We start from the raw sequence: 14,648 nt of genomic DNA, 5'->3' as shown, positions 1-14,648 counted from the left end.
GTGCGTTTGGCATTTGTTGCCACAGTTGAAAAGTAGGCCACAGACCAGAAGTCTAGGTTTACAATGACAGTTTATTGTCAAATGTTAAACATGGAGTGAGAGACACCTGTGACACCATAACTAAATTAAACATCAGCTTGGTTTCCTGTCACAATAGAGACATTCCCTTTGTTTCAACTACTTTTGAGTTAAAGATGCTGTCATTGAATGGAGTAGTTGGAAAAGTTGTAAATTCAGAGAGAAAAGATAGGAAATACAGCAGAAACCAAAGACTACAGAAGAAATGCCATCTAAAGGAAGAATAGGACCGACCTCATGCAATCTAACTAAAAAAAGTAAAGTGAAGGAAACAGCAGGAGAAGCTTAAAGTAGCTTTGTCTTATACACAAAGAGTACAAGCTGATACAATGACAAAATAAAGCTACTTAATATATAGAAGGAAGGAAATGAGAGATTATACGTCACACAGAAAAACAAAGCTGAAGCAAATGTTAGAGTAAGTTAGACAGGAAAGTTAAAAGGATTATAACCTACATTCTATCGGTGCCACTACAAATACTAAGAAAGAGCAGATTAAGAAAGCAAGTAAATTACACTAAAAGTTCATAAAGTGAATGCACAGAAGAAGAAAGACTGAGGTCCCATCTGTATGTTTTCTACAGAGAGGGATGAAAAAAAGAAGGAAATGAGGCAATGAGGCTTTCTACATGAAGCTACAGCCGCAAACAAGAGAAGAAAGAACCAGAAGGAAAGTTTGTTTACACAGCCTGACAAGATCAATGTGATGAGATAGGACTGTTTTTATATCCTCAATAAAAACTAACCTCAGTAAAACCCTTTTCCCACACTGGATGATGAGAAATGAAAAAACACAACAACAGCAACAAAAAGCCAACCCAGTATATATTATAAAATTAGAAGAACCAATAACAGGACAGAAGAAAAGAAGAGATAGAAAACAGTTTTTATTCAGAGGTGAATGTGAAGCTCTGCAGCAAAGGAGTGTGGCAGAAACAACGACAAGGCCAACAAGAAATGATGAACATGTGTAAGGAAGTCGTTCTAACTGAGGACACAGAGGCAGAATACAGGGAAACGGTGAAGGAAAGCAGCAATAGAAGCAAATAGAATCTTTCTGCACAGTGAGTCATCGCGTTGCACTGACAGCAGAATAATTTAAATTTTACTGAGCAAGGTCAATAATCCTCAGTTTGTGTAGTAATGCCATCCTTAGCTATATGAGTGAAACTGGGATCAAAGCTGCCCAGTGAACTCAAACTCCTGCATGAGAACAAGAACAAGAACTCTTTGACATGAAACACGATCAGACACATCAGGTAGTGAGATACACAAACAGTAACTAGGTAGTGTTAGTTTTGATCCGTGGACAGGAAGAGAGTCAGCAGGATTAAAGAAACAGATGTGGAACAGGATCAATAATGGAAGCTGTATGAAAAGTTAAAAATGTATGAGAGGTAGATTGTCAGAACAGGCAAAAACAAACAAACAAAAAAACCAATGAAATTCCAACTACATCCAGACAAAAATGAGTCCTGTCTTTGTAAAACTGATGAAGATACCAGTGTCACAGCTGTCTCTGCGTACATTACTGATGCATGACCTCACATGCATACACACACACACACACACACACACACACACACACACACACACACACACACACACACATAAACGCACTTAAACACAGATTTAGTAAATATCTGTTGATGAAAATAAGTCATTAAAGATTGTACAAAACATGGTTTTCTTTTGTACAATTTGACCCGTGAAAACTTGAAAAATCACAAGAAAATCTGTCTCACAGTATTATTCACCAGCAGCCCATTCTGTACTGTTAACCAAATCCAGAAAGCCATTCAATCCATTAAAGGCTTTAAGCAACTGTCTGAATATATTACAACATTTTCTTCAGTACAATGGACAGCAAATGGGTCCTACAGTATTTACAGCTTCAGTCTGTTTAGTCTCTCAGGGGAGAGGTCAGATGGAGACAGGAGATAAAATTATTTCCAGACTTTAGGGATCTCATAGGCTGTCCTGCAGTGTCTGTGGATCAGCCAGTCCCACAGTTCAAGAGAGACAACTTTCCCTCCACCCCTCTCTGGTTGCCTCAGTATGGGGTGAAGCGGTTGTATCCGCCTCTGTACAAACTGGCCTGGTGACAGACGCAGGACAGCAGGTGTCAGTGCACATGTAACAGCACGGCTATCAGCAGTGGCCGTGTGTGTTCACTCAACTCACCATTGTACCAACTCCATATGTCGTTGTTGGTCCGACCGAGTGGTGATAGGGGTCTGCAGCTGTGGCGTAAACTCGCCCATATCTGGACCAAAAAAAAAAAAAAAAAAAATCAGAAGCAGATGTGGATGTCACACAGCATGTCAGATAACACCAAGGCAACAGACAAGGTGGCCTCATCGGTCCAAGTTCAACCGGTGAAACAGAAAACAGATACAAAGCCAAAATCTTCTCTACACTTAAAAACACAAACTAGTTAGATTTCATTTTCACAATCTTGCTTGCTAATAGTCACAATTAGATCATACCAAATTCCCTGAGACATAAGTGTGTCTTTCTTTAATAGAAGCTACATTTTATCACATATTACACAATACGGGAAGAAATTCAAGCATTGCACATATTTTGAGGCTGTATTGTAGCCTGGTCTGATAAACTTTGACTGCCCTCTGTCGGTCCTGGTCTGAAGCTGTGACTGTGCACTCAACTTGGTTTAATGATGTTGGCATGTGTCTTAAAATGTGCTGATGTGTGTAAGTGAAAAGGCTTCATACACATGCCAGCACCATCTCTAAGGCAACAGCAGACAGTATTATACAACAAGCAGCGTTTGGAACAGTAAAAGTTTCCGTCGTATAGAAGAAAGTCACGCACAAGAACATGGGTCCAAAGTAGGTGCATTTTAGGAAGACCCTAATTTTTACTTCTACATTGTAATTGCGCTCTAATTCACTTGTGGAAGTTTCCCAGATGACAAAAATACCTGAGATAATTATATGCTGCTTTTAACTGTTTAATCAAAACATAACCATGAGCATGAATAAAAAAAATGCATGCAATGTATTAGTAAGTTAAACCAATCAGTGCTGTATGGTGTGTAAGGCCTTTGGCCTCTTTTGGCATGATAAATGTATTCATTTATCTCAGAAATGTTATTGGTGAAGCTGCAGAAGACAATGCAAAATGTCTTCTGAAATCAGATTATTAATTATTAACAGCCACCTACCCATCACTGTAGGTTGCTGTGGCAGCAGATGCTGATTGAGCCACTCTGTAAGCTGCTGGGTATCCCCCCTGCATAAATAAAATGAAGTCAGATGAACTCAACAACAGGAGGTATCAAAGGGCACAGGGAAATTAGAGCAGATACTTACATAGACCTCTGCTCCATACAGACCATCCTGATACACAACCCTGAAGAAAATGTGGTAAAAACAATATTCAGATGTTTTGCAGTGAATTACGTAAACGCTGAGCAGGCACAAACCCATGGCTGCAGCCTCTCACCCGGGGTAGGTGGGCACAGCAGCAGGCGTGGCTGCAGCAGAGCGAATCGTGTTGTAGACAGCCCGGCCTCGGCCGCGCAAAGCAGAGCCCCGGTAGGCCAAAGTGGGAGTCGCTACAGGGTACGGGAAACTGGCCACTATGGAAAAACAGCGTTCAAACAGGAACGTGTGACGTGTGTGGTCCTGATGAGGCCATAATAATAATAATAATATTTAATATGAAGACATGCACTCACCTGTGTAGAGCTCAGGGGCGTACATCGCTCCCATGACAGGACTGAGCTTCCATCCTGAAGCTGCATAGAAAAATGAAAAACACTCAACAAGAAAAGCAAATATACAAAAAAAAGTTCATAGATTTCTCCAGTTCAAAGGGAAACTCTGCTGTTGTGAATGGAGTGTTCCTTACATGAAATTTCGCCATTCACCAGAGGTGTCTGGGGCTTCTTGGTCACTACTCTCGCAGTGGCATTATTAACCTGTGCAGACAAAGACAGAAAAAAATCTATGAAACAATGATTATGCAGAATATTAACGCGGACCCTGGCAGGTCGTGGTAAATTCTCACCTCAATCTTTCTCCCTTCCACAATTGTCCCATTCAACTTCTCTCGTGCTCGGTCAGCCTCAGTTGCGCTCTCAAAGGTGACAAATCCAAAGCCCTGCAGGTTGGAGTTGTTTGTTGTTCATTCTCATGTTGGTTTTCAATCTGATATTGTTTCACTGATGTAATGTTATTCACCTTGGACCCCCGCTCATTGAAGATAATTTCTACATCAAGGATTTTTCCAAATTGCTGTAAGTGTCAGATTGATTTTTGTCAGCATAATGGGACTAAAAGACAGTTTGGTGTTTACATGAACTGCATCCATGCGATAAATCTACGTCATCTCTTCATTTCCGGCTCAAATGTCGGGTGAAACTCTTACCCCAAACATCTGGCGGAGGTCTGGGTCTCTGAAGCGAAAGGGGATGTTGGAAACGTGGAGGCGTTTTGGCTGGGCCTTACCTGACCCCTCCTCCTCACTTCCATTTCCTGTCCCACCCCCTGATGGCACAGACACACTCAGAGACTGGGGGTCAGAGGTCACAGGGGCCAAAGCATCATCCTGACAGTGACAAAGTATGAAACAAGAGAAGGAGGTGGAGAGAATGCAAGCACATGGACAGAGAAAGAGACAAGAAAGAACAGGACAGAAAAGAACAAACAACAACAGAAAGATGGAGAACAAAAGATGGGGAGATTGTGAATGGGATGAGACAGATATGAAGAAAATAGAGAGAGGACATCAGTAGAAAAGCAAGGAAAGAAAGGAGGAGAAAAATAATCATATTTAGCAACTTCTTTCAGAGTTCTGCCTTTTGTTTATAAATTCAGTTGTGTAAGCATCACATGTCATTAGGCACAGATCATTTTCACGAAGTCAAGTGATCCAAACCAAAGTTCAAAGAGCATTCAGCAACCAGTGATCCCTCTCAGGCAAATGTGAGGAGGCGTGTAAAGGGCTCCATTTTAGTGAGGCGTCTTTAAATACATGCCTGCAGGAGAGTTTCTAAAGTCTACGCCATCAATAAAGTTACAGATTGAACATTAAAACTACATATGCTCACTCCAGCTGTGACAAAGAGAGTTAAACAAAGTTAGAGTTCTCCTGAAAAGTGAGAGAGGCTGAAATTCTTAAGCACTTGTACAATCTATGCAGTTGGAATAACCTAGAAAATACGTAAAACTGCCCCATGCAGAAAAAATCAAGGACTAATGTGCCAACACCAAAACATTCACTATCCCACAATGCACCACGATGCTAGTGTGTGTGTACAGGTATGTGGATGTATGTCTTGGTCAACCAGCATCATCAACCATTGCAAAAATCAAAGTTAAATACTTGTAGGACAAATGAATGAGTCCAAACAAGAACGTGAGTGTGAGAAGTCTGCAGATAGGCAAATAAAATAAATAAGGATACAGTGAGCTTCAGCAATGAGAGAAACAGAGGGAGCAAGAAAAAAATATTTAAAAAGCAGTTTTTACTGGGAAATGTGCTGATATGTGGAAATAAACAAGGCAAAGAAGGTGTGCAAAAAGCTTGAAAAGGAAAAGGGGTGGGGGGGGGGGGTCAAAGAGGGCAGAGATCAAAAGTGAACTTTCCACAAAGGTCAGTCTGGGGTCACGGTGCTGCTTTTCTGCCAAAGGTTAAAGGTCATTTGTCAAGGGGCATAATTAATACTTGGGAACAGTAAGAGGTAAAGAGACATATTCACACGGGGGAGCGTTTTACAAACACACAAACGCACACAGGCCACTGTAATACACTACACTGGCCAGCTGTGGATAATTACAGCAGACTGCCACATCCACCCACATACACACTACATGGACACAGGCTGGAGTGGAGGGGGGGACAAGAAAAGAGGGTTGGGTTGGGCAGTGGTGTCATGTCACGATGCAGATTTGTGTTTCTAGACCTGAGCGATATTTCAGAGGGGGAAAGGGGGTCATCTGGTCAGCCTCCCCCTTTCACCCCATCCCTCCGTGGCGACGTCTCAACTTTCCCCGAAAATCAGCACGGACCCAAGTATGTCAGGGGCTCTAGTAATAAAATATATAGATGGGGCCACAAAACACCATTTATGAGAGGAGGAAGAGAGATGTACTGCAGCAGCACGATGCAGGGTCGACCTGCCACACAGATCAGACTACAAACCTCCCACTTTAGCAGAGCTGCTGTTTTCATACCAGAAAGAGATTTGTTTACGTAGGTCATGACCTAAACTGCAAAAAAGATCAACCCTACTCAGATAACATCTTTCTACATTGAGTTGTGTAAACCAAAGATATGTCAATGCAATGTAAATGGACTTAGTTTGATCCCTACAGTGGAAACAGTCATACTGCATTGTCAGATTTCTTTAACACAAGAGGAGATAAAATGTCTTCATAAGAATATTTCAGTGTGATAAACAAATACAAGCATCGTCAATGTATCTGCTGTTTCTCCATTGCCAAAATCTTTCTATGCAAGTCCTTTTTAAATCCTTTATCAAAAACATTTTCTGAAAGAACCATAAAATCGTAACATAACACAACCTCATACATCATTTCACTGTCAACCATAATTATCAACACAAACTTTCAGACCTAGTATGTTGAAAGGTGATCATTTTTATTGCCTGCTTAATAAGACACAGGGGAAAAGGAAAAGTTGGGATTTGTTTTCAAGAACAAATCCCCCCACAGCTGCCCCCCCCCCCCCCTTGCTTTACTTAGGGTGAGTGGCATTCCCATACATGGCCATAACACTGGAGGTGGCGCTCTAAATATAGAAGGAAACTTTATCTGGCCACCCTCTTCTGACAGGACATATGGAAGGACTACCTATCGCAGCATGATGTGTTGTCATATTAACTTCCTGAAGATCATATTTTATTGGGACACAGAGTTCTTGTCATGATGTGAATTCCATTAACACGTTCACAGACTGTTCTTACCGAAGTGCTGGATGCCAGAGGCTCAGCCCCCTCGTGCTGAGGGCCCTGGTACACTCTGAGCTGGGCGTGCTCAGGGTACTCTGAAGTGGCATGCGCAGGACTGAAGTCAAGAGGTGGTGGCAGTCTGCCTGCAGATGTTGGTGGACCTTGACCAGGCGGGGGGTAAGAGGGAGGCGGGGCATAGACCTGAGGCAGGGCAGGGTCGCTGCTGCCAGGGCCCGCCTCCTGGGTGGGGCCTCCCTGAAGAGAGGTGACAGAGATGGACAGACGGGAGATTAGCCAGAAACAAACTAACCACTTGGTGCTGATGTAAGAGCTCCTCTCATTTTACAGTATGATGAAACATTTGAATATTTACATTTCATCCTGTTAAGACAAATTGTGATGGCATGCACAATGTTACAGTGGAGAGCCACCGCAATGATTTTACACATGAAAACCAGGTGACCTCACCACAGTCAGTTGGATTGATATTTTCTTATGATCTGAAGGAAACCCTTTAAAGATTTGATAAACAGTGTGACCAGGGTTTTCTCTCATTTCTCATTCTCAACATTTAACACATTTATAAAATTTTCAGCAGGCTGACTTACGCTTTTGCTGCTTTACCTGAATATGTCAGGTTTCTGCTGCTTTAATTGAATTCTTTTTCTTTTGAGAATACTCCAATACAGCTATACAATGTTTTACAGCTATAGTGTCTCTTTAAAAAGCACATCTACTCAGTAATCCCAGCCTTTAAATGTCCATGTACTTTGTAACTTCTACAACAAATAGTGTCACTAAAATCTAGAGATGAAGGAATTAGTCAATTAAGAGCAAAGGAATCATAAATTACAAAGTAATTTATTGAGCATTGATTAAAATGCCAACGGTTCCCTTGATCCATGTTTATTCCAAGATAACTTTCCAATTTTAGAAAGCTGAACAAAAGAACCCTCTTAAAAAGCTCGTATTGCAGCTATGAGAAGGGTTTAGGTTTCAAAGGTTTGAATCCTTGATTTAGACGAAAGATCAGGTCCGTACAGTGTCATAGAGTAATTATTATTTCAACAAAACAAATTTCAACTCCTTTAAGGGACCAACATAAAGACAAGTAAGCACAGAAATAAAGATGAAAGTATTTCAGAACAGATCTGAACCGTAACCAACCTGCAGCCACAATGAAAGTGAATTACTCTGCTAAGATCTGAAAGCATTGTCTTACCCCTTTACTGCATTCCTCGATCTCTGACGCATTGTCCAACAACTGCTGCATGTTTTAATGCCAGCTGACCACCCGCCCACCACACTGCAAGTTCTACTCAGCCACCAATCAAATCAAATGATTGTCAGAGCAAAAGGCAGCAAGAGGCGACACCAGTTGTGGTTATCTGTAACTGTCAGTCACCTCATTGCTGGACCCCCCCATCTTTACACACTCATGAACGCACACACACACACAGTCAATCAAGATTACAGACAGCTCCTCACTACAGATGAAGTATTTATGAATGTAAATGCTCCTTCAGTGGCAAGACAGTATATCATCCTAAAGGTCGCCTCTAAGAATACTATGTTTTATAGGGCACATGGTTTTGTCGCTTTTCTCGATAACACAAAGTACATTCCTATGATATTAATCTAATATCGCACAGAGGTGGTGGCCTTACAAATATCTAAGGACTCTACAATAAAATTATTTCCACCATTTTCATGTTTGGTGTCGGTTTTCTTACCACCAGTGAAAGAAAAAAGTTTATTTGTCCATTTATCACCCCTTGTTGAAAAAGTTCTACTTTGCATCAGTATGTTTTGTCATATTGTATTTACTTGTATTGACGATTTTATCTATTTTATGATTTTGTACAATGTTATATTTTTAGCCTGTTTTTAGCCTGCTAATTAACTGAGAGCTGTAGCTGCCACTTCAACATGAAGAGGATACACTATAAATTGCCTAATAAAATATACGTTTGTTTTTTTAACCGTTCCAGGAACACTCTCATATGCATAAGGGATCCTCGTTCAAGTTCCATGTTTACATGTTTGGGTAAGCAAAGCAAAATGCCACAAGTTTGTCAGCCAGTTTGGGGATTTACAAGGCTCTGTTAGAATTACAACTCTCTCCTCTGTTATCTCATAATGTGTCATATAACGCTCTATCAGCTGTTGAACTTCAGGAGTGTAAAGAATTGGAGTGATGGACATGCTGGTAAACACAGATGAAGAAGTTCAGGATGTTGAGGGAACAGATTGCGGGTCAAGTTTTATCAACAACATTTACTAAATAAATGTTGTCCCAAGCTGTAAACTATCCGGGCCACAGGAAAGATCAAATTCCCCTTACTTACACAAAGGAAACTTTATTTTTGTACCACTTTTTCTAAATGAAACACAGCTCAAGACGGTTTGTAAAAGACTGCAGGCAGCAAATGTCTTTAAGAGCCTGTGTACATGTTGTGTGACTACTGAATAAGGAAAGTGATTAGACTAACTGCAACTACAACGGTGTCATATTTGATTGATTGATTGAGGAACAGTGTGGCAACAAATTCTCCAAGGTTGTGACTGCGACTACACCATCTGTAGGTTTAGTCATTGAGCAGCGGCCGTAACAACCAGTCTGGGAAATGTCTCTAACTCTGAGCTCTGCCTGTACTGTCCCTCATTCATCCAGAAAAGAAACCAAAAATCAGCGTATCTCAGATAAAGTGTCAGAGTAGTGAAGATAACACAGTCTGTGAGCTTTCACTGTCAGTCTTTTTGTGTTTATTTGTATTTCCACGGACTCAGCCTGCTGCACTATCACAGTGTCAGCAGGCACACAGACATCTCGTCCCCTTCTCTTCCTTGCAGGCTTTTTTTGATTCCCATTTGTTCCCTCTTTCTCTCGTCTCCCTCCTCAGCTGTCAGATCGTGGTCAGAGGTCAATGGCTCTGAGCCAGGTGCATGCTGGGACAGCTGCCATGGGATTTACACACAGACGACACTAACTGCAGATGCGGCCTTTAAGTGCTGGCCAAGTTACAAATACTAGGAACATGCAGCTTATTAACTGAAACCATATATTAATTTTTCCACCCCCCCCAAAAAAAAGACATTTAGAGATTCCACGATAGAGAGAGCCAAAAAAGACTTTGGGCTAACATACCCATAATCATAAAGCTTAAAATTGTGCACGTCCATCATACAAATCTTTTTCCCCAAAGCACTACCAGGTGGTTCCCTTTTCCCAAAGAACACATTTCATTTGAAGTCCACTTTTTTTCAGGAAGGTAACTTCATTACTTTGATGAGTTTTATGGCACTGTTGCATTTTGTAGAAATATTCTCTCCCTTTTGCCGCAGATTTTATTTGTCATTTCCATTTTGTAGATGTAGTAAAATAATCCCTGTATGAAGCTTTCTTTATTAATACTATTCCAGTATATATAAGATAGTTTTATTCCTCTTACTTCTTTCAACACTGGCTTTCTAAATCTTTCTAAATACTTCAGTCATTCTTACTGTAGTGAATATCACATTTTGACTGCCAAACAGAGAGAGTAGAGTAAACAAGTAGAGTTAACAGCAATCACGACAGAATCTCCTCTTGTGATTATCTGCTCAGGAGAGGAAGGCTAAAAATACAGCTGATGTGAAGCACAGAGACTCGGTAGACAGATACCAGATGCATTGTGGTATTAATGGTATGTCAGGGACACTTAGACACACATATATACACTCGCAGAGTGTGTTGGCATCAGCGAGCCCAGTGGACTAAAGATAACCCCTCACATGTTCTTGTTGTCAAATAAGTAAGATCTTTTTTCATTCCTCCAGTCTTCACATTACTAAACTAAATAACATAGAAGATGTGACTCTCCACAGTTTGAGGAAATCATGGCCCTTTTTTTTTTCTTGGACTACATTATTTTCCTCACTCCATCTCCCCCCTCATGACCCTTACGGATAAGCAGTCACAAATGAGTGAGCAAGTGAGTGAGAGGGTTTTCCTCACTGTTTATATGTAGGCTGACAGTTTATTGCTGACACAGACACAAATATATTAATAATGAGTGATAATACATTTATAATTGAACAAACATTGTATTCAGGTTCAAAAGGAATGTGAAAAAGAATTAGTTTCTTTTTCTTCATTTTGATTTGCCCCTTTTCCTCAAATTGTAATAGCAGACAATGTCCTCTGCTTTCGTTGAGATAGAATGGGATGGTCCAACCTGTCAACATGCTGATTGGCATCATTTTCAATATTCTGACATTTAATATTGAAGATTAAATGAGGTAAATCAAAATAGCTGCTAGTTGCAGGCCTAAACTCAATCTGCGATGGATTTTATTCACATTTCTGTCATACGATGATTTAAAGTATCTTACTTCCTACCACTGAATGACCTTAGATAAAGCCTCATAAGTTTCCAGGTGCCTAATAGGCCGGACTTTATGATAATTGTTGCAGGCTTGTGAGGAGAGAGAAGAGTTTTTACCTGAACTATGCTGGGGTAACATGTGGTTGTCTGTGGGTAGACAGGCAGTCCATAGGGCTGGAGGATCACTGTGGGTGAGGAGAGCATAGCCCAAAAAGCACAAGCAAGGAGGCAGGGAACAACAAAAGATGGGAGGAAGAGGAAAAGGAGAGTGAGGGGGAAGATGGTGGATTGATACGACAACAGGAGAGCAGGCCGTCAGATGGGGAAAAAGAAGGAAAATCCCAATGAGAGAATAAAACAGAAGATCCAATTGGGTGGAGGGAAAGAAGGAAAGGTCTCTGTTCAGGCTCGCTGGTGAATCACTCAAGAAAACACAAAGACAGTCCACAAAACAGCCAATGTCCTGTCAGGTAGAGACAGGATATGGAGCAGTGAAAGAGAAAGCAAGTGATCTTCTGTGTGTCCATCAGTTTATCAGCCTGACAGACAGAAACACATGCTCAGTCTCCCATTTCAGAGTTATATAAATAGTCGCCCCTGTCCTTCTCTCTGAGTTTACCACCTTAACACCCTCATTCTCATAAAGTTGGTCATGCAAGATTTCTCACAGATTATTACTCTTATTTTGTACAATTGTGGGCTATTTGGCAGCGACTCATTGGAAAATAAATGTTTTCTGAACTCAAAGCAGCTAATTTCTCTCCAGGATTTAACCCAACATCTGAGATTCCGCTCTTATTTTCATGTTTGTTTGTGTGACTCCATGAATCAAATGTATCTTTCTCAATTGTCTCAGACACGCAGTAATAACTGGAACCGGTCAGTGAGGTCAGCTCTGACCAACAGGGGGCGACGAGCCCCGCGTTCCCTTTTCCGTTTCCCCCCAGAGGGGCATGATGGGAAATGTAGTGAGGACGTGAGACCTATAAATTTAACCGAACTTCCTTTCACGTCCTCTTTACTGCGCGAGCCTGAGTAAGACAGGTACGGACCCTTTCACAAACCGGACACACAAACACTGACTGCTTAAGGCGACACAAACACAAGCTGAAATGAATTGTGGCTCTGGTTTATGGGCGGAGGAGTGTTTCTGTGGCCCGTGTAGCGTTTTTAATGAGTTGTTGGGGAAGCTAATTCGGCCAAGCTAAGGCTAGCCGCAGAAAAACGTGGTGCAGCCGCGGCCTGCTCATGTGGCCGACAAGATGGAGGATCTTAACACAGACTGAGTTAACCGACTCCAGCTCGGCAGTGCCCGTGTTTTTAAAGCAGTATGGGTTGGACAAGCAATCCTCCAGCAATATTTAATTAGGCTCCAAGCTACGACTCTTATAACGGAGTATCAGTGGCCTTGTTTTAACAGAGCAGCCGCTCAGTAAATGTTTTGATGCACACCAGTGTGTTAGACGGTAGTAAAGCTTTGTGTTGCATAGCTGTCCCACAGCCACGATTGTCATGTTAGAGCTTTCTTCACAGCACTGTTTTATCTGCTATAACACCATGCTTTCTAACTGAAGTAACCCAATGTAACACATTACAGGCATTTCTAAGCCGCCATGCCCGTTGCCCGGAGTTGGGTTTGTCGCAAGACATATGTCACCCCCCGCCGTCCCTTCGAGAAGTCCCGTCTCGACCAGGAGTTGAAACTCATTGGTATGTTTTAATTATCATGAGCACTAGGCAAAGTAATTGCCATTGTAAAAATTTGTTTAGATTTACTCCAAATAGTTATTTTGTTTCCAGAGAACGCTTTCCTCCTTGCTAGATTCGACTTCACTGAACTTGATATTTGTTGTTGTTTTAAGGCGAGTATGGCTTGAGGAACAAGCGTGAGGTGTGGAGGGTCAAGTTCACCCTGGCCAAGATCCGCAAAGCTGCCAGAGAGCTGCTGACTCTGGATGAGAAGGACCCCAAGCGTCTGTTTGAAGGTATAAAAATTGGTTCACAGGTCGTCTTTTTTTTTTTTTTAATCATTGTTGGCCAGTGATTTCATTATCAACTGTCAGACCTCAATGTGGTGTCACGAATTCCTCGTCAATGAGGCCAAAACTGTCAAGTTGTGTTATATACTTTATATAGTGGATCTACATGTATGTTTGTTCGTTCCTGTAAGTCAAAACCTCCTGTGTCGTTTTCCAGGTAATGCTTTGCTCAGGCGTCTGGTCAGGATTGGCGTGCTGGACGAGGGTAAGATGAAGCTCGATTACATCCTGGGTCTGAAGGTTGAAGACTTCTTGGAGAGGAGGCTGCAGACACAGGTCTTCAAGCTTGGACTTGCCAAGAGCATCCACCATGCCCGTGTCCTTATCCGCCAGAGGCACATTCGGTAAGATTTGGCATTTGATGGAACAGGAAGCATTTCTCGTGAGTCCCTCACAAGATTTGGAAACCTGATATTTGGCATTCGTTCCCCAGAGGACCACCAAGTTGTAACGCTCGCCGCTGAGATCAGTTAAGCATTTCAGCAAGGTCAATTCGGTATCAAAACCGTACACCTTGTCAGTACACATTGCCCAGAGCCAATCCTGCCACCAAGGGCTCAGACTGTGCCACTGGTGTCGTGGCTGTCAGGTAAGGTACGGGGGATTGTACCTCGGGCAATTGTCGTGTTCACTACATCTCGTCTGTGACACGATGTTCCAAACGCACTCAGGCTGATGATTTAAGATATAAAAAGTCAGATTTTCTGTGGTGTCACGAATTCCTCGTCAATGAAGCCTGCAGTAAAGTGATGGTGCCAGCCCATCTGGCATTAGAATCAGAATCCATTGAGTAGATTTCAGAGTTTTAATGTTTTTTGTTTTTTTTGGTTTTTTTTTTTAAAAACACATTATCTGTGTATCTTTGTAGTGTGCGCAAGCAGGTGGTTAACATCCCCTCCTTCGTGGTACGCCTGGACAGCCAGAAGCACATTGACTTCTCCCTGAGGTCTCCGTACGGTGGTGGACGCCCAGGCCGTGTCAAGAGAAAGAACGCCAAGAAGGGCCAGGGTGGTGCTGGAGGAGCTGATGATGAGGAGGAGGATTAAGAAGGATGTCACTTAGGGAGTGTCATAGCTTCCTGTTGTGTCAACAATTTTCAATAAAAAAAATCTTTGGTCTAACCAACAAAATGAGTTGTGATGTTTTTGTGATTCTAATATTTTGATTATATAGCATCCTTAAAAAAAACCATGAAATGTCAAAGTAATTTACTTTGAAATGATG

At 41.7% G+C, this 14,648-nt stretch overlaps 2 protein-coding genes across 3 annotated transcripts; one reads left to right on the top strand and one right to left on the bottom strand.

Moving 5' to 3' along the window:
• Positions 1-51: 51 nt before the first annotated feature.
• On the bottom strand, positions 52-11,589 carry rbfox1l (RNA binding fox-1 homolog 1, like). The gene is made up of 12 exons (XM_029503711.1): positions 11,503-11,589; positions 7,034-7,273; positions 4,474-4,653; positions 4,287-4,340; positions 4,114-4,206; positions 3,955-4,024; positions 3,782-3,841; positions 3,547-3,682; positions 3,414-3,453; positions 3,266-3,333; positions 2,263-2,344; positions 52-2,176 (listed from the first exon to the last, which is right to left on the bottom strand). The coding sequence occupies exons 1-12, from the start codon at positions 11,587-11,589 to the stop codon at positions 2,132-2,134; spliced, it is 1,155 nt and encodes a 384-aa protein (XP_029359571.1). The 3' UTR covers positions 52-2,131.
• Positions 11,590-12,388: 799 nt separating this feature from the next.
• rps9 (ribosomal protein S9) lies at positions 12,389-14,554 on the top strand. 2 transcript variants are annotated; one of them, XM_029504697.1, is made up of 5 exons: positions 12,389-12,429; positions 12,983-13,095; positions 13,248-13,370; positions 13,582-13,768; positions 14,293-14,554. In XM_029504697.1, the coding sequence occupies exons 2-5, from the start codon at positions 12,999-13,001 to the stop codon at positions 14,468-14,470; spliced, it is 585 nt and encodes a 194-aa protein (XP_029360557.1). In that variant the 5' UTR covers positions 12,389-12,429; positions 12,983-12,998; the 3' UTR covers positions 14,471-14,554. The 2 variants fall into 2 exon arrangements, with proteins under 2 accessions (XP_029360557.1, XP_029360558.1); XM_029504698.1 differs by lacking the exons at positions 12,389-12,429; positions 13,248-13,370 and having other exon boundaries at positions 12,984-13,095.
• Positions 14,555-14,648: the final 94 nt, after the last annotated feature.

This window comes from Echeneis naucrates, chromosome 6, assembly GCF_900963305.1.
Source record: "Echeneis naucrates chromosome 6, fEcheNa1.1, whole genome shotgun sequence".
Lineage (NCBI taxonomy): Eukaryota > Metazoa > Chordata > Actinopteri > Carangiformes > Echeneidae > Echeneis > Echeneis naucrates.
Note: the sequence above shows the minus strand (reverse complement) of the source record. Positions and strands in the feature narration are given on the sequence as shown.